General features: G+C 50.4%; 1 protein-coding gene across 4 annotated transcripts in view; it reads left to right on the top strand.

The window, feature by feature from the left end:
- The window catches only part of ARHGAP10 (Rho GTPase activating protein 10), a 241,326-nt gene extending 222,159 nt beyond the window's left edge, over positions 1–19,167 (top strand). For 3 of the 4 annotated variants that reach the window (XM_054562717.1, XM_054562721.1, XM_054562724.1), the window contains 3 exons: positions 13,886–14,038; positions 15,155–15,246; positions 17,613–18,353. In XM_054562717.1, the coding sequence (XP_054418692.1) occupies positions 13,886–14,038; positions 15,155–15,246; positions 17,613–17,701 (334 nt within the window). In that variant the 3' untranslated portion in view covers positions 17,702–18,353. Of the gene's footprint in view, positions 1–13,885; positions 14,039–15,154; positions 15,247–17,612; positions 18,354–18,960 lie in introns of those variants that run through there. The other variant, XM_054562719.1, reaches the window with a different exon arrangement.
- Positions 19,168–25,784: the final 6,617 nt, after the last annotated feature.

Genomic DNA, 25,784 nt, shown 5'->3' with positions numbered 1-25,784 from the left:
AAAAGCACGTTGCAGTCCAGTTTACCATTAAGTCAGGAGTGCTTGAACTTGAGCTCATATCGGGATCACGTGGGGGGCTTGTTAAGCCCACGTTGCTAGGCCCCACCCCAGGGGGAATCTTAGGTTTCAGGAGGAGCCTGAAAACCTGCATTTCCAACCTGATCCCAGGCGACGCTCAGCCAGCCCTGAGGCAGACAGCTGTCCCTCACAGCCCCGTGGTTCTCGGCATCTTGTTGATTGTAAACAGCTTTTCTGAGGAGTGTAACTAGGATAAGTGACATCTCATCTTACTTTTTTCCTCTAAACTGTTCTAGGATGGTGGTGTGTTTTCGTCCAGCAGCCCTTGTGTGCCGCACACAGACTTGGGTTCCCTCTGCCTGAAATGGCTCCCTTCTTTTTTTGTCCTGAAGCTAAATCTGACCTGCTTTTAGGGTCGAGTTTCATTTCACCTTCAGGAAGCTTCCTCTAGTCCTCTAGTCTACAGGGTGATTCCAGATCCGGCCTTTCTCTGTCTGTCCCCAACACTTGACATCAGGAAACTATTGCCTGCTAGTACCAGTTCGTATTTACCTTTTAGTGTTACGTGATAGTTATGTGTGTGTGTGTGTATCTGTATATCTCTAGCAAATCTCATTCTGCCTGCCTGCCTATCTATCTTAGTCAATTCAGGCTGCTGTAACAAAAATACTTTGGTTGAGGGGCTTATAAACAACAGAAGTTTATTTCCCACAGTTGTGGAGGGCGGACTGCCTGTCTGGTGCGAGCCCCGTTCCCGTGTGCAGACTGCTGGCTCTGTGACTCTTACCAGGACACTGACCCATTCATGAGGATTCTGCTCTCATGACCTCATCTAATCCTGATCGCTTCCCAAAGGCCCTGCCTCCCTCATACCGTCGTGTGGTTGAGGGTAGGGGTTCAACCTGGAAATTCGGCGGAGGCACACATATTCAGTCCCTAACATGGCCTAATCTTTCCCTCTCTCATGCTGAGATAGATCTTAAAATTCTTACAGATAGGAACTGGGTCTTATAATACGGCCTTGATTATGAATAAACATTTTATATCCCATCTTAATTATTATGTGTTTATTAAAAAAACTTTCCTTTTGGAAATCGCACTTCTCTCTGTATCTCACCGAGTGCCTTTTAGGCAACTGTGTTTAGTTTCTGATCTGTCTTACTTTTTTTCTAAACATTAAAAACTCTTCCTCCAGGAGTTGCACTGAATTAGTGTCACCATTTCCTCTGTATAGGATTTTTCTTTGTTTTCTTAGTTTTTATAAATTTAGTTTTCATTGAGTGTGTAGTTGTTTTTTTAACTCTATCATCTCTGCATACCAGCTTTACAGTATGGAATAGAGTTGGACCTGAGAAAATGCTGGAGAAGAGCCCTTTTAATAAAACCAGCATGGCTGTGGGGTCCTTAAAACACTACACAGCGCTTCAAAAAGGAGGCAGTGCCAAGGCTGCCTGGTTTTAACCCACGGGGATGACTCTGTCCCAAAACCTCCACCTGCCTCGTCTTGAGTCCTGAAAGATGGGGTCCGAATGTACGTGACCACGCCTGGGAGCCCGGGAGCTCTGTTGCACGGAAACGCCGTGACCGCAGCCACCGGAGGGCGAACCTGCTGAGGAAAACCTACAGCAGCTGAGGGTCTGCCCCGCGGGCAGTGTGTACGTGCAGCTGTAGCCTCTGACAGGTAGAAAACAATGCAGCAGAATTGGATTTCTGGAGTTTCTGCTGATGTTTATGACTTGTGGGTATGATTCATTGCAGTCAATCAGTCTGGGGCTATTACTCACCTGGACACTCAGTGAGGTGATAGGTGACTTCATTACCAGTGAAGAATTGCCAGCTCAGTCTCCTCGGAGGACATTACATCATAGGTCAAGGTATTTCAAATGTTCCAAAGTCATTTTTTTCCCCCAATAAAGTAGTTTTCTCTAAACAGGTTTTCTTCAATTGTAAGTGAAGGAGCAGGTCCTTGACAAGTAATCCTTTTAAGTTCCCTGCTACAAAAGAAAATCTCTTGTAAGAAGTAGCAGGCATTGCTACAGGCTTCCTCTACAGATTTCACATGGAAAGGAAGGCCTCCTCTTCAGGCACAGAAAGATGGGGGGCTTCTTAGAAGAGCCCTTTGTAGCGTGGAGTGTGCGCACCCTGAGGCGCAACTCAGCCTGCGCTCTGGCTGCTAGATCCTGCTGTCTTACCTGACTTGGTTTACCCTAATGTCAGGGTACCCGACACATCTCTCTCAGGTGGTGCTCCAAGGTGCTGTTACGCGGCAGAGATATCTGCCTCCCCAGACTTGCTGTTAGTTGCTCAAAATCCCATTCTCCTTCACAGCCTTGTGCATGTCACCTCTAGACTGTGTGTGTGCTTGCTGGTAAACCATATTTATTCTTGTCCATGAAAGGAAGAACTTGCTTCCTTTAAGTTGGGCAAACCAAGAGAGGTTTCCCATAGACAACAATGGCACTTAAAATTACTTGCCTATTGCTTGCATGATTGTTTTTTAGGAAGTCGATGAATTTTTGCCAGAAGTACCCCTTCAGTTTGATTTGTGGCTCAGTATACCACGGCGTGCCATGAATGATTTGTCTAAAGATGAGAAAAATCATCTCGCATATTTAACACACTTGTGGAAATTTGGCTGACACCTAGAAATTAGATGGTAGCAGTCACAGGCATACTTTGTATTCACCTCCTTTTTTTTCTTTCCCTTTACCCTCCCTTCTATCACTCCGGGAGGGGGAGGGTACCAACCCCATCCCTCCTTCACCCAACTGCTCCCAACCCTTGTGGGGACTGGGGGAGTCCATTCACCCTCTAAGGTGGTGGCTTATATTTTTACCTCTTTTGTTATGATTATTGTTTGAAGAGAAAATAGAGAATTTATGTTACAAATTTTTTTTGCACATCTGCTTTATTGCTAACTTGACTAAGTGAGCACATTTTGCTTTTGTACCAAGGGGAGGAAAGCTGTGCAGATTTTAAAAGGGCTCAGGAGAGGGTGATACTTAACCCAAAGGAATGAACTGCCAATCCTAGGCCCTTCCAGGGTCTTTATTGGCTAATAGGGAGATCAGGGCCTGATAAGGTTGCAGATTGGCCCCAGTTACAGAATGCGTGGGTTCCACTGACTGAGATCTCTAGTAGAGCCTAGTGCCTTCATTTGGCAGGACATATTGTCTGGTGCTGGGTACTGTGAAGAATGATTTGGAAGCCAGTTCCCTCTCCCATACCTGAATGAGTGGCAAAGTCTCTGGTGGGCTCAGAAAGTTTGAGGTCTAAGATGGCTCAAGTATGAGGAAGAATAGGGACAAATGAGCTGGAGAAGTGTGTGAGCCTACAGCAGCCTTGTGAATTCTGCTTAGAGGTTAGCCCTTTTCTGGACTTCCTGTTGGGGGCTGCGCACCTATAAGGGGCAGAAGCTTTTGCTTCAGCAGTGTCTGGTGGTTAGAGGCTGCAGAGAAGGCTTGACTCAATAGTTACCCTCTTGCGTTTCTCAGGATCAAAGACCATGGAGCATTAATTATTGGTGGGCACCAGAGTTTGTTTTAGCTCCTTTATAACTGATATTTCATATTCTCACATTAAACCAGTGGGTTAGATATATATTTTTAAAGAGAGGGAAACTGAGGCACAAAGAGGGTAGGGAAGATGCCCCAGGCCACAGGACTAGTAAGGGACAGAGGTGGAGTTTGTTGTCTTTGTCCCAGTGATCATGGTTCCCTTAGACTTGTTTTATCGTAGGGATTGAAATTGGTTGCATATGGGAACATTGTTCAAATGACAGGTTTCTGCCAATTCTGAGACCCAGGAAGCTAACCGGCTGTCAGCTGGTCATTGCCCTGTTTTGAAGAGGGCGCACTGACCCTCCGTTCAGTCATGAGGCTGTGGTATATCATTACCTCCGGGGGATAAACACTCGAATCTCATGCTGCGCATTCATCATCCAGCACCTTTGGCTGAGATTTGGGGATGAGGGTGTCTTCCCCGCCATGGAGCTGAGTGAGAGACTGGGAAATACGACACTGGGTGGCAGGGCCGCAGCCCTGATCTTCTCTGAGTAATGTGATACCCAGTTGTCTCCTTCGAGCTCAGTGAACCCTTGAAGCCGGTCGGAGGGCCCGCACACTTGGCCATGAGTCACAAGTGTCTGTTCGCGTTCATTTCTTTAGGGTGCAGCGTTTTTCCCCTGTATTTCCTTGACTCCTCTCTTTGACTGTGTATAGAAATCATTTCATACTTACTGCCTTGTGTGCTCACATCTTTCCATGCACGTCCCTTGTGTCTTGCTAGGGTGTTTTTGGTATTTTTATTGTGTACTTGGCACTTACATGTGGCCTAATTCACATCTTCCTTTGCTGGGCTGTAACTGCAGGGTCTGAAATGTGGAGGTTTTGTTTTCAAGCCAGAATGTTCATTAAAGCCCCATAATGAAAAGTCGACTTTCCAAAATAAAGAGACACGTCTGAATTTTATAGTAGCTTTCCTTCTGCTTATGACTCAAAAATTTATTTTCTCACTAGGCTTGTTTTTCTTTTTAGTTTCGTTGTTTTTTGTTGTTGTAATTCATCATTTGCTGGGCAAGGATTGGCTGTCTCTGCCACCGTATCGAAATGCAGGCTGGGCCCTGGCGAGCTCTCTGCCTGTTGGAAGACAGTCTAGAGTGGAAAAGCACTGATTTGAGAGTCAGGCAGGCTGGGCTTTGCAGCCTCTTCTTGCTTCTTAAAGCCTCTGGGCTTCTATATGTTATTTAAGCAAACCAAGGCTTAGCAAGGTTATCTGTAAAAGGGGCACAACAACATCCACCCCTCCGGGTTGTTGTGAGGCTTCAAGGAACCACATGTAATAAAAGCCGTCTCTGTTCCTCAGGGAGCTCTGGGTGGCCGCCTGCTTGCTATTCCCTTCCCTCTGAGAACCTAACTTGATATTCTTGGTCTAACCTAACCAGGCTTCTGGGTTCATCCATTACATAATCTCCTCCCTCACAGCTCAGGGAAATACCTCTCTAGTCCTGCAGAGGCCTTAGATGTTGGCCCGAAGTTGTATTGTTTCCAGAAGTTGCTCTAGGTGTTCCGGGAGCACTCAGCCTGGGGCTCCTCTCCTAGCCTCTCTGTGTGAGAATCTGTTTCGTCAAAACCTCTGTGAGCAGGACCTCTGGAATATTGCCTGTCTGAGGCCTGGGGTTCCCACGGGGGCCGTGCCAACTCTGTGTATTCTGAGCAGTGTGGGTGGCTCACCTGTCACAACGGGTAACCCATGGAACAGTTTGGTAAGAAACTGGAGGGTTTCTCTTACCCGGGGGACAGTGTGCCCCTTCCGACCTGCAGCCCATTTTGTGGGTTCGGCCCTCATGTTGGATGGCTGCTCTTCCCCACACGAGAACGGAGCTGGTGGGAGCATTCCTGTCGGTTGTCCTGTAGGACCACAATGCAGAGACCTCCAAACCCCGTCACCTTCTGAAATGGAGCCGCAGTCCTTCCCTGTTCAGCCCTCCTGCCTGATTCTACAGGGACTGTCTGGCAGGAAGACCGATGGAATTCATGGGGCGTTCTGAGTGAGAGATCGGGTAGATGTGATTCTAAGACAGTTTTTTTTAATAGAAAAACCTAGGAAAACAATCACCCTAGGAGTGCCCTTTCTCAGGTATAGGCTGGCTGGATGGCGGCGTCCTTTCCTATGAGGGAGGGACCTCACCCAGGAGCCTGAACATCCCATGGGCTCAAGACTGAGTGCTCTGTGTGGCCATGTTCTTCTCAAAAGGCTCTGTCTTCTCTGTGTTCAACTGGTTTCCTGCGGTGCCCCCCTCTGTCTGTCTATCCCCCTCCTGTAAAAGACATTTTTTTCTTAAGGGTGACCAGTGACTGCTTTTACATGCTGGCTTGTGGGACCAGCTGCCTCCTGTGGCCTGGGAGGCGACCCTGCGCGGTGGGCAAGGAGAGCGGCTGCCGCAGGGGAGCGCTGGGCGCATGCAGGCCGCCCGGGCCGGTGCGGGAGCCGTGCCTCCAGGCCTGTGAGGGTGGAGCGGGGCGGCGGAGCCTGGGCTTCGCAAGCCCAGGAGCGCTGGCTTCAGCCATCCCCATCCCCGTCCCTCCCAACTTCCCACTGCCAGCGGATTCTCAGCTGGCCCTTGGAATCCAGGGGTCAGCCGCCTGTGGCCCCTGCTGCCTGTTTTTATAAGTGAAGTGTTGGTGGATCGCAGCCACCCCGTTACTCGCATTTTGTCTATGGCTGCTTTTTGAGGCGCAATGATGGCAGAATGAGTGTTTTCCATGAGGCCTCCTGTGGGGTCTGCAGACCTTAGAATGTTTCCTGCCTGACCCTTGACAGGAAAAATTTGCCGACCTCGATCTGGTCTGTGAACGAAACGAGCCTAGCTGGAGGAGCCCATCCTCCTTAGAAGTCAGGTTTGAGAAGCGTGGTTAATTGCCATTTCTCAAGATGGGCAGTGCAGGGGGTGGTTTTTTAAAAGTGACCTTCAGGAATTTTGTCATTGAACCAGCCAGAAGATTTTTTTATGCTTATGATCATCGTTTCAAAAAAAACGCTGGTGTTTCAATGGTTAAAATGTTTATTTGGGGTTCTTCTTTTTACAACCCATTGGTTAAAATAAAAGGTTCATTCTGAAATAGTTTGAGATTTACAGAAGAGTTACGAAGATAGTGTGAGAGATCTCCCATAAACCTTTCGCCCAGCTTCCCTTGCCACTAACATCTCACAGAGCACCGTGGACCTTTGGTTTAAAATGAGAAGTTTCTCTCCGTACAGTGCTGCTAACTTACAGACTTCACTCAGATTTCACTCGTTTTTGACTCATGTCCTTTTGTCCCGGGATCCAATCTAGAATGCCACAGCATTGCATTTTAGCAACTTTTTTTTTTTTTTAAATGGTGACTTCTCCTCAATATCTGTATTCCCCCCTTTGATATGGATTATTTGCTGTTTTTTGGTCAAGAAAATGATTTGTGATTGATGATGTACGAGAAACCGGAGAGGCGCACTCTGACTCCGAAACACCTCATACCGGTGACAGGGCTTCGCTTGCCACATGCCGATCGCGCTCCTGGTCCTGCCGGTGCTTTGCCCTCTCGCATCCTTTCAGTCTCCCGGCCACCAGCCTGTTCATGGCTACCTGCATCGTAGTGAAGGGAACTGACCCCAGCATGTGTGTGACTCCCCTAGGTTTCTGTCGTGGACCCTCGGCCAAGACCGGGAGTGCCAGCCATGCACTGATCTCCGAGAGGCACTCTGAAATCAGGCCTGGCCACAGCTCTAGCTTGGGAGAAGCGTCCCCCTTATTATTTATGAACAGAACGAGGAACAAGCTTAGGGAGCCTGGGACCTGGGCGCACAGCCAGAGCTGGCTCCGGAGCCTTGGTCTCTCTGTAGAGGGGCGGTGCTTCGTGTACTTGGGGTTCCTGGGATTAAACTCCTTCTGCAGCCCACCCTTGCCTTGAGTGTGTGGCCCTGCCCCCGAGCACCTCTGACTCCCAGCACTCTCCACTCTCCGCCTTGTGTTCTGGTCCAGTTGCTCAGGAGGACTGGAGGCTGAGAGCTCTGTGCAGTCTGATCAAAACAGGGTTCAGGGCCGATGGACCTTGAGGAAGTCACTTTAGCTTTCTCTGATTCGGTCTTCTTACGTGTACTGGGGACTAGCAGCGCAGCTGGGAGTGGCGCTGCGCTTGGTGTGGGCTGCGCAGTTGTGCCCGGCAGGAGCCCGGGTGCAGGGAGGCGATGGTGATGTTGATGATGGATGGCAGCCTCCGCTTAGGGCGGACGTGGCCTCCTCTGGAGAGCCTTCCTGGGTGCTTCCTCCTCCCTTCTCCTGAGGGCCGTAGGGCAACGCTGTGCATGATGCAGGCCACGTTGCATGGCGAGCATCACTTTGTCCTTCTTCACGCACTTGACTTTGCTCATGGAGGACAGATGTCCTCGTTCCCTGGGGGTCCCCAAGGCCTAGCAAGGGGTCTGGCAGGGAGTTCTCGGACCCTGAACGATGAGCAGACAAGGTCTGTTTGGATCCCTCCCGTGAGCAACTTCCTGGCCCCCTGCTGCGGATTATGGCGACTTCCTAGTCAAGGCTGTTTGCTTCTCTCCGCCGTGGTCCCCTCAGTCTGCTCATTAGGAACCAACAACGCGCTGCCTGTGGAATCCTCCCTCTCTGGCACTTAAGGAATAACTGTGGCATTTATTTGAACAGAGATTTCCCATAATATACAGATCTACAATATTTCCTTCTGTCTTTATTAACATTTTCAAACACTTTTGCCCAGGACAGCTGTTCTAGACTTATGCTGTGCGTTTCTCAGGCTGGAATGAAAGATCATTTCACTAATGTGCTAGCTTCTGCTCGGAGACCTTGCAAATGAGGTTTTAAAGTCTTTCTTTCCAGCACAAACTTCTGATTTGATCCCGATACCATATAACCGCCGTCAAATATCTTGGTGTTTGGAGGATGTAATCACTTCAGAGAAGCAGTCGTCTCTTTTCCTGGCATGGATTCTCCCTGTTCTGCATCCTCTGCATTTTAAATTACGCTCGGTGCTCCAGGAGCCTGGAACCGGGCGTCCGTCTCGCGAGTGCTGCCCAGAGCCTGACCCGTCTGTGCTATGCAAGAAATGTGTGTTCGGTGCAGGAGCTCCCTGGGGACTCTGCAGCTGTTGTCAAATTTTAACAGTGAAGACACTAGCCTCCCTCCCCCATTTCTGAAATGTGTGTGCTTTTTTTGCTGCCAAAACGTTTTTAATATGCATGGAGTGTAGAGTCTGGTATTGGAGACGATTGGGTCACAATCTGAATCAGAAGCAGCATTACTGCTAATTTTTACATTTTAGAAACATAAACTCTGTCAAGTTTGCACATACACAGCTACTGTCCAGACTTCACGGGTTTGAGCGTTTATTCCTCCCCAACCCAAAAGCTGTAGGGTCTCTCCCTGAAATACAGACCTGTTTTTCCATAGCAAGATGCTTGATGCTTCTTTAGAAGAGAATTCTCTCCTCCCTTTCAGAAATGGCTCTTCTGCTCCCTGGCGAGCGTCCCCGCCCCCGCCAGCCTGCACAAGCACAGAAGCCTTCCCTGCTGCCTCAGGAATGGCTAGGTAGACTTTCAATATAAGTACTTTTTTTCCCCTTTTCCTTTTTTTTCATTGTATTTTTATTTCCATTACCATTTAGTCTCTTTCAAACTACCCCCCCGCAAGCCATCACCACACTGTTGTCCACGTCCATGAGTCCTTTTTCCTTTTTGCTCAATCCCTCCACCCCCTTACCCTGCCTCTTTGCCATGGATTTGTCTCTGTTTTGCTTGTTAGTTCAGTTTGTTAATTACATTCTGCATATGAATGAAATTATATGGTATTTGTCTTTCTCTGACTGGCTTCTTTCACTTAGCATAATGTTCTTCAGGCCCATCCATACTCTTACAAACGGTAACAATTTCTTTTTTACGGCTGAGTACTATTCCACTGTGTGTACATCCCATTGTTGTTTTATCCGCTCATCTCCTGATGGACACCTGGGCCACTTCCCTACCTTGGCGACTGTAAATAACACCGCAGTGAACGTGGATGGGATGCTTGGTTTCAAGGATGAGTTCCTGAGTTAGTGGCATGAGTTTTTTGTGTGTTTTTAGTGAAACTCTCTTGTCCAGCCGCCTCTGTCTCTGAGAAGGAAATGTTTCCCTTTAAAGGAAGGTGGTGAGGTTGGCTTCCCGGCACTGAGGTGGGGAGGGCTTTGGCTGTGGGAGAAGATTCTTTCCCTTTAGAGTATGAAATTGGGAGGACAGCAAGCAAACGGATATTAGTGTTTCTCTTGAATTTATGTTTGTTTGGGGAAATACGGTTTCTGAGCTTTTCAGGAAGAGCTGACTTCTGTCTCCATTTTCGTAAACCACAGCTTAGCTTTCAGGAAGCACGAAGCTCTTAGGTGCTTTTCCGTAATTGGTCAGCAGGTCGTCATTGAATAAAATGGGTGGTTTGTGATCACGCCAACTTTACGCACCAAAACTCCTGAGTTAAAACGGCAGCAGGAAGAAGGAAGGAAGTGGACTTTTAGGAAAAATGTTTAGGTTTGGGAAGTGGTAGGAGAGGAAGCGGAAAGCATTTCAGTCCATTCTAGCAGGCAGCGAGCCTTTTCCACTCTTGTTGCTGTTGTTTTTGATCTTCAACCCAAAGACTGTCTTAGCCAGGATTCCCTTCTGACCACAGAGCACAAAAGTGACCAGAGTATTTCATCAGTCCTTCCACGGTGTTAACGTCAGGAGGTGTGAAGCCTGAGGTTTTACTCTGCCTGTGGCTCCCTTACTTGCCTGTCGTGGTTTCATGGATGCTGGTGGAGGATGGGGGACTCCTGGTCAGAGCCAGAGGGCCCTCCTGATCACGGGACTAGCGGAGGGTCGCTTCCCAGTCCCAGTTCCCTAGGGATGCCCTTGGGCCAGTCTCCGCCTCCAGAGGGAGTGCAGTGGGAGAGAAACCCAGAGTGTAGGAAGCCCGGAGCTTTTATGATGGGCAGTAAAACCCACCCTTTGCTCCAGGGGAAGCCACAGCCTGTGTCTTCCAGGCTTCTTGCTCTGCAAACATCCTTGAAAAGATAATCTAGAACAAAGGCAGCCAGTCCCTCTGCTTATAATATATGCTGGAGATTGTCTCCCAGCACATAGTAGATGCGTGGGAGAGATGCCCATTCATTGCGCATGCCTTAGGGCTTAATTCTCTCCTAGGGCCCAGGCTGAGAAAAACCATTAGATCTTTGCTATGGGCTACCATTCCCAAAATACCTAGTATTCCTCTGAAACACTTTAAATCAAAGAAGAGGAATAAAGGTAATATCATAACTCTCTAGTAAAAGTAATATTTTCCCTCTATTGCTTTTTCAGAAAATACAAGTATTATATTTTAAAGAATTTGTTAAAAATTTTTGATACTTATTAACATGCATATGCACATACATGCAAAGAAAAAACACAATAAACAAAAAACCTATCCAAATTCTGGAAGGTAGGAGATGGTTTATACAAAGAGGCTCATGTTTATAATTGTTTGGCTTCAAAAAATACGGACAGTTTGTTTTTGGGAGACACCAATGAAATATACCGTCATCCAACCTTTACTGGCTGAAGATAAGAATTCATTTTTAGGTCTTGAATGTACTTATTTAACCGGCTTCCGCCTCACCCCATTCCTTTCCGGTGGAAAAGCCTTAAAAATTTCTGGTATCCAAGCAGCTACTCGGTTCTGTTTCCCAAACTCTGTTTTGCTCCGTGGCTCTCCTTTCTCATAGGACGTGGACTCTCCATGTGACTTCTTATGCCTCATTCAGAGACCACTCCCAGACTTGTGTTTCGCTCCCTCTTATGAATACTTCAACTCAACAGTGTTTGTGGCCACGCGGGATTCTGAAACCCAGAGAAGTACCGGCCGAGGCTTCTGAGATATTGTGGGGAAAACCCAGGAACTCAAACGCAGAAATTTAAGTCTAAGTAGGAAGTCTGACAGGCTCTCCGGATGAACTGGTTGGGTAGTGCTGGATGATGCAACACGCTGAGATGTTGAAGGACAAGAAAAAGACCGCGGAAAACAAAGGCGGAGGTTGAGAGCTTGGCCCTGGGGAGGGGCCGCGGATCCTGGGCTCTGCCCCCCGCGCCCGGTGGGGGAAGCCCCGGCAGACGCAGGCCCTCACCTTCTGCAGCTGCCACCCTGACAGTTCTCTCACTTCCCCAAAGAGGTATCCTCCCTTTATGGGAAAACAAAAGCACTTTTTATTTTAAAGGAAGATGTGAGGATTAAGTAGGTAATAGCTTTAAAATTCATGATCTGTATTTTTAAAGAGCCTTATAAACACAGCCACATGGTTACTTCATCTTCATCCCAAGGCTGTCCTCCCCTGGCACAACGGCGGGCTGTCCTCCCCTCGCCTGACTCTTCACGGCCGGAAGGAGCCGGCGGGGGTGCCGGGACAGCCCATCTTCCACCGGCGCCCGCTGCCCGCCACGCGCCACGCACTGCGAACCATTGCTGGGGGAGACAATGGTGATGGGCTAACGGGGTCCTAAATTCTCGGTCAGACCCTCCCTCGTCCCTTCCTCTCCCTTCCTGATTAGTCAGACACCCTCTAAGGTTCACTTTCAAGTAAAGATTGGAGGGACGTTGGCTGCTGGAGAGACAGATCACTTTGAGATTTATGGGTTTCTTTGCTCCGTTTCATGACTTCCAAATGAACAGCTGGATGGAGGGGTTGTAAATAAGTTGTTCAAAGACTAGTGTTTTTTAAAAGCGCATCCCCTGCCCCTTTTTCTGATCAAAGGGTGGGGAACCTTCTAGGTACTAAATATCTCTCAAGTCAATAGGGTCATATTTCAGGTACCTGATTTATAAAATCCAGCTCCAGTTGGAGAACATCTGAACTGGTTGCTCGGTTGTTGGTGGAAGAGTCTATGTGCTCAGCGCCCTTCCTGGCCGTGTGAGGTCCACACAAAGGGCTAAAACCTTGCTGAAACCCTCACAGGACAACACATGTCACCCTGCCCTCCTATTTACTGGTGTGACAGGCCTCCAGGGAAGGTCTGTGGCCTAGGCCGAAGGAGAAGTATGGACGCAGGCCAGCCTGAAGCTGAGCTGAGCGGGGGACAGATCCCAGCAGGCGGAGCAGTGAGAGAGGCTGAGATGAGGAGAAACCGAGGCAGCCTGTGCATGAAACTCAGGGAAACAGCTGCAGGCAGAGGGGCAGCCTCCGGGGCAGGGGAGCCCCAGGAGGCTGGGGCGGGGACGGGGAGCGCACGGGTTCTGGGGGAGGCTGGCTGGGTGGGTCGACTGGGGTCGTAGGGGGCTGCGTGTGCTGTTAGGGCCAGCGGGGTTGGAGGAATGGGCTGGAGCTGAGCCAGGAAACCACGGTGGTGGCAGACATGGAGCAGTGAGAAGGGGAAGAGTCTCTTGCTAATGACGAGGAGGTGGGCACAGGCACAGCCTGGGCGCTGTTTGAAGTACAAATGGACAGAGGGTGGTGTTCTGCTAGAGAAGAAAGACTCAAAGGTGAGGCTCAGGAATGTGGAAGGGCAGCCAGACAGCTGCTCAGGGAAGCTGGTTTGAGCCGAGAAGGGCGAGTGTGAGGGAAGAGCCTCCGAGTGCAGCAGACGCTGAATAGTCTGTGCTGGAAGTGTGGCGGGATGAAACGAGAGACCCTCAGCGCCGGGCGCGCACGCCCCTGGTTGGAGATAATTGAAGAATAAAGCAGTTCAGGCCAATGTGTATTTACTGAACTCTCCCTTCATGTTTACAGGCCCCTCCAGGAGTCTGTTCACTGACCTTTTCCATTAATTTTTTAAAATTTGCAAATGTCAGGGAATGTTCAGGTCACCCAAGATTTTTGCTGTTTGTTGCTTTTGCCTTGAAACTTGAGTCTCCTCCTCTAGAGGAATATTGAGTTGCAGGGGCATTTTTTTTCCTTTCCTGAGTTGCTACATGTGTATTACTGGACAGAAAGGCTTTACCCATCCAGAGGCTGCTTGCTGAATTTTTGGAGCTACAGGTCACGATGTTGACTGCAGATTCATTGGACTTTCCTTACAAACAGGAAACATGAACGCCTCAGATGTCCAAGCAGCTATTTTGCGCACTTGGATACTGGTGCTCTAATCAGTGAAGTGACAGGGTGCTGCATACATAAGACTAGCCCTTCTCCGCTAACCTGGAGAAGTATCCTGAGGCGTCACTGGTGTGGGGTGTGGCTCTTGAGGATATAGGAGCCCGTGGAGAGGACTCTGTTCTTCTGGTCATCGAGGGAGACAAGGGAGCCATCATCCTAGTCATTTAGGATTGAGGTGTCACATAGTTAGCATTCTGTGGCCTTTATATTATTAAATCCTGTTCTTCGACCCTTAGCTCAAGCCAGACCCGATCGTCGATGGTCCAGTGGCTTAACCCGCAGTCTCCGACCACGCCAGGCTGCAACCCAGCTCTCACGCCTTCTTCACCCAAGTTGTCACCTTGCCTTTTCTCTCTGCCAACCACCATAGCGGACAAGCCACCTGAAAGGTACATGGTTTGGGATATAACGTGGCACACGGTGGCAGCCCATGGAAGGGGCTCACCCACCTGAGCAGGCTCTTGTGTTCTTTGCTGGAGAAGTCTGGCTCAGGCTCTGCCAGCCTCCTGGGCAACACACCCTTGTGTCAGTGCTGAGCCTCGGTTCCAGTACGTTCTTAGGAGAAATTGGCCGTATCTGCCACCTGCTTGAAACTACTCCTCTTGGTGCTGATTGTGCCCTTTTGAAGCCACTCTCATTCAGGAAGAACTTTTTATACATAAATAGAAAGCACATGCTTTGTTTTAATGGGAAGTTAACTCGGCACTGGAAACAGCAGTGGACACGACCACTTAGCGGGCCAGCTGCGCAGCGTCCAGAGGGGCCAGCCTTGATCAAGCCCCACCTCCTGGGGGTCTGGCTGAAGCTCCTCTATCCTCAGTGGCTTCCCCACACCGGTGAGGTGGGGGCACTTCCCCGCGCCAGTCTGCACGTGGCTTGCAGTGGGATCCCCATGCTTCCCGGGATGCTCTCTAGCCACCAGGATGCGTAGGACATTGAGGCAAGTGCTGAGCCTGCTGTGCCTTATGGGGGACAGGAGCGAGGGGGTCTAAATAAAGAAAACCCAAGTTAAGAGCAACAAGCGCCTTTCCAGAAGGGCGTGGAAGCCGACTGTCAGTCTAAACAGATCACTGTCCACAGAGCATCGCTGAAGCCGCTTAGTATGTGCGTGCCTCTGTCTCTCACTGCCGGGTCTTCTGTCTAAGACACGTGCCTTTCCTAATGGGAAGTGCTGAGGAAGTGAACACGCCCTGAGGTTCTGATGGCACCGACTGCTAGGGAAGGGCATGCTGCCAGGCAGAGAGGAGAGTTAGGCGGAGAGGTTCAGTGAACGCTGCTCAGGGAGGCTCCCCAAAGAAAGATTTGAATTTGAAACCCATCCTTGACTTGAAAATCAAATGCTGTACTTTTACCTAATGCTCCCTTCCCTTTTGATTTCTTCTGTGGGAGTTGTCCCATCAGTGAGAGAGAAATGAGATCTGGGACATGGGGGATGGCGGCAAGGGGAAGCCCCTCTCCCCCAGTGCCTCCACGTGTTAACGTGTGTCTTCCGCCGTCCCCCTCAGCGTCACCAGTCGGAAGGCTCGAGCGGTGTATCCGTGCGAAGCAGAACACAGCTCCGAATTGTCTTTCGAAATAGGAGCGATTTTTGAGGACGGTAAGTGCTAGCGGGAGCTTTGTGATAGGAGAGGCCTGTCCCCAACCCAGAAGGCCCGTGACCTAGGCCAGGCGGTCCTTGGTTGGGGCGTTGTCAGGAGCAGAAGTCCGCCCCTTGGTGGTTTGGGCAGGCGAGGGTGGGCCCGTGCGGCTGCCGGGACCTGGTGCCCACAGGCCATGCCGAGGTGGCCGCATCTCGCTTCTTCCTTGACCACGGTTAGTGTGCAGCCCTCTTAGCTCCTGTGGGTCTCCATTGAGAACATCTTTCCCCTGATGTAGAGAAACTAGTGCTGCTGGAGTTGAGAAATATTTGTGATTTGCACCCTTTGGCTTCCTCTCCCGGAGTCCCCAGCCAAGCCTCCCAAATGCTTCAGTTTTGCCAAATCCGAGTTACAGAAAGAGTGCTATTGTAGAAAAAGTTTGCTTTATGATCCTCCTCCTATTCCAGTGCTCTAGGAATTTTGCTGATTTGAATGATGTGTGAACCTTTAGATATGGGTATTGACTTTGCACGTTGAAACAAGGATGCAGATTTTGTGTTTAATATTCATACACAAGCATTTAGGGACTATGCCCAGCTTAATATTTCACAAATTCTCTGGTTGAGTGTATGTCTCTCCCCTCCACCCCCCTTCTTGATTTCCTTCTTCTCTGGTCTGGCTCATGATGGAATTCATTGGTTGCTGTGGAAACAGCGATGTCATGCATGGGTGGAGCTGCCCAGAGGAGTTCTGGGGAAACAGAACCTTAGATCCTTGGGCTGGAATGGTTGATTAGCCAGAATGTTCGGAGTACACGGAATATATCAACACAATGCCTAGTGGTGTATTGTCAGTAATGAGGCATTTGCTGGTGATTGTTTCTTCCAGAAAACAAGTTGTCTCTTTTAGAAGAGATTTCTCTGTATGTGTGACATGCGCTTTTGAGACCCAGGGACTCCTGGTAGTGTCAGAAAACAAACAACAACAAAAAACCCTACATATGACAGAATTATACCCTGTGGAGAAATTTTATTCTTGGAGTAGAAGCGAGACCATTCTTCCAGCACCAGAATGTGTAGCCATGCAGTTTTGCCCGGAGAGTGCGGTAACATAACTGCCCTATTCCACGCCTGTCACTTGTTGGCGCACCATGTGGCAGAAGAGAACGCGGAGATGGCAGCATTGAAACCGCCCATTTGAGAAATGATGGCAAATGTTTGCATTGAGGGATTCGATTTGTTTGGGAGCCTCTGAAATCCCTCGCATGGTGCTGTTTGTGAGATTTTTATCCCGGTAGAGGGTGTATCTATTAGGATGCTTTTTGCTGCAGTAACAAAAGCTGACACAGTGGGTTAATGAGTCATGGAGATGGATGTTCTCACCCAGTTGTGAGTCTGGAAGTGCAGTTTTCTGGGCTCGGTTAATTCACATTCTCCAAGGCCGCAGCATTTCCTCCTCCGCCGGAGCATTCTCAGCTGGCGGATGGCTCAGCCGGCTGGCTGGTCCCATGGAGTCACGGCGACTGCACAGGCATTGTGGCCACGCTCAACCCCAGCAGAAGGGGCGCCTCCACCTTGTGTTCCCCTTTTTTTCTTTTTAAATAAGAGTGAGAAGTTTTCCAGAACTTCTTCCCTAGTTTACCCACCCTCCCATCTTGATAGCCAGAACTGGGTCACATGCTGACGCCGATCCTATTACCGGCCAGGCCTCAGGCCAGTCAGAGCCTCCCCCACCCCGCCCCCGGGCACAGGGAGCGCCCTCTGGGCCCGCAGACATGGGAGTGAGAGTCAGGTACTCATGAAACTCAGTTCTGCCAGCCAGGAAAAGGGTGATAGTGTCTGACACTGCCATCCTTAGGTGACTTGCGGGAGCTCTAAAAAAAGTATGTGTGTGTATGTGTGTTTTTATACACACGTATGCACATATATCTATATACACATATACAGGCACATATACAGGCACATACACAGATCGCACACAGATACCAGCGTCTCGGTGTGTTTGGGGAGAGAAGGGCTGATAGCAGGTGGCTATGGATTGTTAACTCTGGAGCGGTTTTGTCTGAGATCAGATCTTGGCATCCACTTTCTGTGTAACTCTGGACAAGGTCCTCGAGCTCTCTGTGCATCACATCCTTCATCCTAAACTTCAAGGATGCCCGTGAGATTGCTGTGTCTAGGCAGCCTCCTAGGCCACAGAAGGCAGGGCTTCCAGCGCGGCTGCAGGCATCTGCGGCGGAGCCGGTAGCTGCCCTTGGAGCCGCGCTGGGCGTGCTGTGGCCTGTTCTCCGTCGGCTGAGCCTTTAAGATACGTAGCAACACAGTGAATTCACAGGGAGCGAGGACCGGGGGCATGGTGGTAAAAAGTGATTTCTCTTCCCTTTCAGTACAAACCTCGAGGGAACCTGGCTGGCTAGAAGGGACTCTGAATGGCAAGAGGGGGCTGATTCCACAGAATTACGTCAAGCTCCTCTAGCTCCTGGCCTGGGAGGGCCCCCACGGACCCTGGCACCCACGGACCTCCCTGGGGGCAGCGAACTAACATCTCCCTCCCAGGCGGAACCCACAGCCACCCGGACACACAGAATTACAGATCACGGCTTGGCACCCCGGGGGTGGGGAAGGGGACGTACTCCTAGAGGTGGGCGGGGAGGGGACAGCCCGTGCAGAACTGTGTGGTCTGTGGAGCGCGAGCAGAACGTCGGGATTAACAGAGTGGACTTTGCATTTGTCAAGCCTCGGGGCTGGGATCGCTAATTACCCAGGCTACAGAGTGGGAGGGAGGGCGGCCTTCTGCCAGCACGGCCTCCCCCTCCGGCGGCCCCGCTGCCGGACGTCTGCCCACCGCCCGCTGCTGCGGCGGTCACAGTACGCATGGCGGTGCTTGCCTCCGGCCCCGGCTGACGCACTGTGGAGGGGCCACCGCTGGGGTCAGGGCAGCGAATTGGTCTAAACCCAGAGGTGCTCTTCCCCAAACGGCCACCCCCGGGCCGGCCGCACTCTCCTCCGAGAACGCCATCCTATTTATAACAGGCTTCTCCTTGGTGTTTCTCACCTGCGTGCTGTTTCCCAATCACCGCCTTTCTGCCCCAAGGCCTCTGTAAATGAAATAAAATGTAATTTGCTACTCGATGTGTGTCATAATGTGGGGAAGATGGTGGAATGACTCCCTCTGTGACGTTTCATGATTTGCCAGCCGACGGACGGAGATGCGTTTTCCGCTGTCGCGGGCACACGCTCACAGGTGGAGTTTGTTAGCAGGTGCCTCGCTTGTCTGCGTGTGGCCGTGTGTGGGGGGCGGCGTGAGGTCCGGGCGGGCTCCTGCGGCCTCCCGAACAGGCCCTGCCCCCAGGGCCTGCGTGACCCTGGCCTGGAGCAGGGCTGCCTCTGCTGCCCAGGGCTCCGTGTGTGAGTGGCAGCAGCAGGCCAGCCCCTCTGACTCATAGGATGACTCTGTCCCCATCCTCAGCCCCCTACCCCCTCTCACCCCCGCACCCACCCCCCTGTCCCCACCCCTCTGGTATCTATAGGCCTGAGCACTAATTGCTGCTTCTGGCTTAGGAGGGGCTTTGGGGTGGCAGGCCAGGCGCTCAGACCCTCCCTGAGGAGCCTCGGCCGTGGCCCTGCCCGTGGCGGCACCAGGGATGCCCCTTTGTCCCTGACCTGGGCTCCCTGGGACACGGAGCTCATTTCCAGGGGTCTGTGCTGGGGCTTGTGTGTTTCTCTTCCCCACAGGCAGTGCCTGGCACACTTCTCTGCAAAGAGTGTCACATGAAGAATAGGTCTGTTGCCTCTTGGTCCCGATGACTGGATTCCAGAGCTCGCTGGTTATCAGATTTGAAGTTGCCTCACCTGGACCATGGAGGGTGTCAAGTGTAGGGTCAGGTACGTACAGAGCAACAGGGCGGGTGAAAAGTGTCCACGTCACACATACAAATGAGGACAGCCTGAGGTGGCGTCATTTAGCACACGGACCTGCGGGCCCGGTGGAGTGTGTTGGGACTGCCGAGGGGCCCGGAGCCACGTGCCGGCGGCCGGCCCTGCGCAGTGGGCCAGCTGGGCCAGGGGGCACAGCCCCCAGTGTCCTGTCGTCTGAGTTGTTTCCTGCCCGTGCCAGCTGCTTGGAGATGTAGGAGGGGAACATCAACTTCGTGATTCTGTCCCTGCCTCTCAGCAAGGGCTCGCTGAGGTTTAGGTTGAAATGACCAAATGCAAGTAGCATGTCTGGGGCGTCATAACAGGCTCAGCTAATGGGACCGCTGGTCCCTGAGCTGTTAGGACTCTGAGTGTCCCTTGCACCCGTGTTCTCGAGGATGGCAGTGTGGTGGCGGTGAAGCCGCAACAGCACTGGCTGCAAGGGTTCCCACAGCCCCGAAGCTGCGGGCCCTCCCTGAGGCTCCCTGGTGAAGCACGGCGGAGCACCTGGGGTGTTTTCTCTATGAACAGGACAGTGTGGCCGGCTTGCCAGGGTCTCCAGGGTGGGGAGCCTCCCCAGGGCCTGACTCAGGTCAATTTAGTAGCGGGATCACAAGGTGTTCTCTTGCGTTGGTGCATCACCTTCATTTCCCCAGAAGAGAAATGAGGTGTGTTGCTTCCTGTTCTTGCTGCCTGGGTGTGGCTGGTCCCAGGCATCTCCTGCAGGTTGTCCGAGCAGGGGCCCCGCCTCCCTCAGGGCTCGGGCCCCTCAGCCTGCCCGGGCCCCTCAGCCTGCCCTGGTCCAGCGCCAGCTGCAGCGGCTGAGACGGGTCTGCAGCCTGAGCTCCTTTAAGATGCATGACTGGGGTTGGGGGGGCGGTCGGGGCCTTCGAAGGCAGGTTTTCCTGTGTGCAGTGGGGCTGTGGGCCTGCATCTGCGGGCATGGCCCCAGCCTCTGCCCCGCTGGTCTCTGCACCTGTAGCGGGGACGCGGGGGCGAGCACAGAGCCGAAAGGCCGTGGGGGCTGCTCCCCTTCCTGCATCGAAAGGTGAGTGTGCGGGTGGGAAGGCAGTGCACTGTCTGTGCCGGTGATGGGTGTGCAGCTCATTCGTTCCTCACAGCGACGGAATGGGCCTGGGGAGAGGATCCCACCTCACGAGGCGCTCCGGAGCCCACAGCTCAGTGCGAGTTTGGTAGGCTGTTCAGGGGCTCTTTTTGCTGCACCAGTTCGTGGCTGAAAGCTCATAGGGGATAATGGCTTCTGTGGGTTGAACTGTAACTTTACTCCATCCAAAATTTCTCCATGGAGTTCTAACCCCTGTACTTCAGAGTGTGACCTTATTCCTAATAATAGGATTATTGCAGAGGTAATTAGTTAAGGTGTGCAGTATGATCGGGCCTTAATCCAAATAACTGGCGTCTTTATGAAAAAAAGGACGTTTAGACACCGAGACAGATACACGCAGAGGGAAGACGGCATCTACGAGCCAAGGAGAGAATGCTGGGGCCGGTCCTTTCCTCCTGGCCCCCCGAAGGAACACACCCCGCTGACGTCTTGGTGCTCAGAGTTCCAGCCTCCAAAACTGTGAGACAATTTTCTGTTGTTTAAGTCAATGCAGTTTGTGGTACCTTGTTACAGCAGCTCTAAGAAGCTAATACAGTGGCTAAAAGTATGTTTTGCATTCAGAGCAGCCTGTTCTGAGGTCCTTTTTTCCTCTGTTTAATGCCTCGGAGACTTTGAGTATGTTTACGCGAACTCTTTGGGCTTCAAGTTCCTTCTGCGAAGGGGAGAGAGCAGTGCCAGCCGCCCTGGGGGCTGAAACGAGTGAGAAGGAGTGTCCAGCGCCTGCCTGGAGGGGCCACGGTGGAGCTGTGGTTCAGTGACTGGAGACGGCGGGGGAGGGCAGTCGGCAGGGCGCAGTGTCGGAGGGCATTAGTGTGCCCCGCTTCTCCCACCTGATGCCTCTCTCCGGTGTCCCTCCCCCAAAGGCCATTCCTCGCCCTTTTCCTCTGCCCAGTGATGTTTGGCCTTCCCCCTCCTTCCCCAGGGCACCTTTTGCCTCTTTCACCTGGGCCTTGACTTTGTTCCCCATTCACCTTAGTGCTGGACCCCTTCTCACCTTCTCACGGGTTCTCCCCTCACGTCCCAAGGCCATCTTGGCGATGCCTTCCTCAGCCAGATGTTTTCTGTGACTTCCTTTCCTCCCTCCTGTCAAAGGATGCTATTCCAGGAGAGCATCCGCAAGCAGCTCACCTGTCCTACCTCTGCACGTGTCTTCTCAGAAGCTTGTCAGCACTTCTTCCTGGACTGGACTGGGCAGTCACTTATTGCTGCTCCACATGGGTAAGCTGGCACACTGTCCCAATGTTTTAGTGTCTGGCTCAAAGTATTTCAGTCTCCTGGTTGGAAGAATACCGTGGCGAGTCCTTTCCTATCGGAAGATGAGCTTGGTTGGAAAGCATACTTCTGCCTTTGGCCCAGGCAGGAGCCCTGCACTTTGGACTTGGGCAGTCTAAGCATGGGATTCTTTTAGGCAGCTCCGTGCCATGCGCTCGTGTCTGGGTTGCTCCGTCCTCAGAGGGTGTAGCAGCTCGGGGTGGGAAGAACATGGTCTGACCCAGTCCTGAGGAGCCATGACCCTCTCCAGACAGCCCGGCACAGAGATCTAAACGAATGAGTTCTTCCAACCATGACAACTTAGAAACCATTTTCCTGGCAATGTAAATTCTATGAAGAAAATACCTAGGTAATTGCTAGTGGGAGGTTGACTTGCTGACCCCAAGTTTCACTCCTCCCTGACCATAAACTGGACCTTGCTTTGGCCAATGGGACAGGAGCAAACTCGATGCCATCAGAGGCTTGAAAATTGTTAGGCGGCTCCACTGTCTTCCCTAGAGCCTTGATTCTCCTGTGAAGGTGTGCCCAGGGCAGCCCCCTGGAGGGTGAGAGGCCACGTGGAACACAACTGCCCTAGACCAGGTAGCCACTGGCTGCCCACAGATATGTGAACAAGCCTGACTCAGCCCAGCTTGAGCCGGATCCACAGAACCCTCCCAGCTGACTTAAGCTCATGAGCCATAATAAACGATGGTTGATTTAAACCACTAAGGGTTTTGAGGGGGGGAGCATATTGTAGGTAACCGCCTGCTCCTCTGCCCCATGGTTCACTTTGCTTTTGATACTGCCAAGGTGCATGCTGGTTGGTAAGATCACATCTTAATCTTCTCTTACCCAGTGTTGTTTGGGAAGCCACTGTTTTATTTCCAAGAAAAATGCGCTGGCAATTGGAAGACTTGAAATGACGTCTCAGAGATACTTATAATCAAGTCATTTAGTCTGTGCTCACTTGCAGTTTATCAAGAAGTATGCTAGAGCTGACTTTTACTTAAAAGGACGATGCTATTTGCCTGAGGGTCATTCAGTATACAGGAAAGAGCAAACCAACCCCTACATACATACACATCATGATGCACATTCCAGCTCCTTCAGCTTGCAGTGGTTGGCCGTCTGGTGGCTAGACTTAGTTCCTAGCTGATTCCTCGACGTGCAGATGGGGTTCTCTGGGCCTGAGAGTACCCTTAGAAATATAGGCATCCTTGACCTAAGACTGAGCCTGCTCTGTTCACAGACGGCACCCACTATAACCAAGGGTGACAACTGGTGTGGCCTCTCGTTAGCTTTGGCGGGCTCAAGGCCTGGGATGGCTTTTGTTGACAATTGCGGGCTCTCCGTGAAAAGCTCTGCTCCCTAATAGGTCAAATTCCATACATTTTAAGATATAAAATTACCTTCATCCGTAGATATTTTACAAACAAGTTTCTACATACAAGTCTAGTCTTTGCCATACATTTTATCCTGTGCTGTGGTTAATGGCATATGAGGTGTCCCAGAAATATAGCTCTTGTGTATAAGTGAAGTTGAATTTGTTGAGCTCTCAAGTAGTCTTCTCTTTCTGAAAGCAAATGGTTTGAATGATCACCAGTTAAGTGACAGATTAAAAAAGTACAGTCACGCACTACATAATGACCTTTTGGTCAGTGATAGACCATGTCAGTGGTGATGGGCCATGACGTTATGAAGGAGCTGAAAAATTCCTACCACCTAGTGACATCGTAGCCATGGTAACGTTGTGTAATGCATTAGTCACTTGTTTGTGGCGATGCTGGTACTTCTACATAAACCTATCAGCAGTGTAAAAGTAAAGCACTTGCAGTTATGTACAGAGCATGGTTCTTGAGAATAAATGTGCATATTCCAGGTTTGTGTATTTACTATACTATACTTTTTATCATTATTTTTGAGTGTACTCTTTCTTCTTAGGAGAGAGAAGGCTTGCTGTAGAACAGTGTGCTGTATTACACCAGCAGCAGCCTCAGACCTCTCGAGTTCACTGTTGCCTCTTGACTGCACCATTTTCTCTTGTGTTTGAGTTTATAAGCATAGTGTGGCCTAACTGCACGGTGACGAAGAGTCTACAGCAGCGCACAGTCATGACCTAGACCTTCGGAGTCACTCGCTGCCGACTGTGACTCCCCTAGAGTGGCTTCCAGTTCTGCAAGCTCCATTCATGGTGAGTGGCCCAAATGGTGTATTATTTTTTTCAACTTTTGTACCGTATTTTTACTGCACCTTTTCTATATGCAGATACACAGATATGTAGCATTGTGTTACAACTGCCTACAGTATTCAGCACAGTAATGCGCTGCGCAGGCTTGTGGCCCAGGAGCAGTGGGCTTAGGTGGGTAGCAGGCTCTAGCATGTAGGTCTGTGTGCGAGCACTCCGTGCGTGTCCGTGGTGGCCGCATAAAGGCGACACTGCCTAATGATGCATTTCTCAGACGTATCCCCGTCGTCAGGCTGTGCATGACTGTGCTTGAATGTTATCTTGTGGGAAAGAAATGTTTTCTAATTTTAAAGTGAGATGATAATTGCTCACTGCTCTTTTGTGGTTCGTATTCATGAGCGGAATCCAAAGGAGCAGTCTGTGAGGAGCGTGAGAAACAGGGCCGGGGCCCAGGAACTCTCGGGGGAGAGAACGCGGGAAAGCAGCACAGGGAAGACATCGGGAGTCGGATGGGGCGTCTGGTCTGCTCACGGGAGTCCTAAGTATGTAGACTAAACAAACTTTCATGTAGTTGTGAAGATACAGGAGGCAATGTGTATGTGTAGTGTTCAGCTGCTACAGCGTTAACAGTTGTTATTAAATTTGTTCAGGGTATTTTCATGGACCAGATATTAATAGAAACAAGGCACCTAGTTGGTCCTCAAAGAGTATAATTAACATGTGGCTAGCACAGGTCTCTAACATGGTGGAAAAAACCAAACCAAAAACCGGTTTCTGCATTTTGGAGGTAGGCAGAAGCACATACGATCAGGATTTAGGAGGACGCAAAATCCAGGTGTTCCTACAGACATTCAAATGAACTGTTTCTGAAACCACAGGCGATTAAAGTAAAGGATTTATTGTAATCTGCTTACAGTCCTTTGCAAAGACAGACATATGTTTTTGCATAAAGATATAAATTGCTTCATTTTAAACTAATTTAGTGTGTTTTTTAATTATATGAAGAAGTTCTGGTGAATTATGAATTGTACCAAACCAAGATTCTAAAGAGAAATATGGTACAAAAATAAGAGCAGACAGACAATTTGGACTGGGACAGGCATTCAACAGTGAATTTAGAATATGGCTTTGCTGTTTAATCAAGCAAAGTTACCCGGAGACACACAGAGAGCCAGTAACTTTGTTAACACAAAAAGCTGATGCAGACCGTCGCCATACCAAACCTGGTTACGTTGAAATTCTGATTTTGTAAAAAGTGCGTCTGAGCTAAAAGCTGCTCTTGTACGCCGTTATTCCCCCCTAGAAACTCCCAGTCTGCATGCTGTGTATTTATCCCCTTCCAAGTGCGGCTTTCATATTGCTGTGCATGTAAGTAAGTTAGCTGTATTTAAAGATCTGCCTATAAATTAAATTCCTGAAGTTGCAAATGATGTAAGAAGATTCCCTCTGAACGCACCTTTCACAGGCTTCCCCTCGCACAGGCAGGTGTCTTTGGAAAGACACGGTCATGCTGCCTGCCTGCCGGGGAACCCTGCAGAAAGGCGTGGCTCCCGACGCTGCCTGCTCCTGGCCTTGGTTTTCTCCAGCTCCAGCTTTTAGGTTTTGGGAAATAACGCAATTTCACTGAGTACAGGATGATTATCATCACTTTTAAAAGATTAATTTGGCCTCTATTCAAAGTAGTTTATTTAGTGCAATACTATTGTTACATTTCCCCAAAGAGAGGGAGGTTTGTGATTTGGGGCAGAGAGAAGCCATAAACTGCCTCCATGCCAAACAGATTAATGAATTACAAATTTTAGTGCCACTGTCTTGCTTATGTGATCTGTAGTTCCCCTCCCCCCACAAAAAACTGTTGCTGTATAAAATTTATTGTTAAAACCTACCTTTTAAAAATGTAAAAACCCTCTAACGATTGTGCGGTCTCCACGCCCTCTGGCCGCGCCGCTGTGCCTCTTCCCAGTGAGCCCTGCGAGGGCCTGTGCGCTCCTGCGGCCCGCTCCGGGGACCGGGCGGGGACATGTCACCTTTTACCGATGTAGAGAGTGCATGGAGTTTTTTCCCCAAAGGAGAAAATTC

The sequence above is a fragment of the Pteronotus mesoamericanus genome, unplaced genomic scaffold (genome assembly GCF_021234165.1).
Source record: "Pteronotus mesoamericanus isolate MK-2021 breed Mesoamerican mustached bat unplaced genomic scaffold, CSHL_Meso_final contig_163, whole genome shotgun sequence".
Taxonomy (NCBI): Eukaryota; Metazoa; Chordata; class Mammalia; order Chiroptera; family Mormoopidae; genus Pteronotus; species Pteronotus mesoamericanus.
Note: the sequence above shows the minus strand (reverse complement) of the source record. Positions and strands in the feature narration are given on the sequence as shown.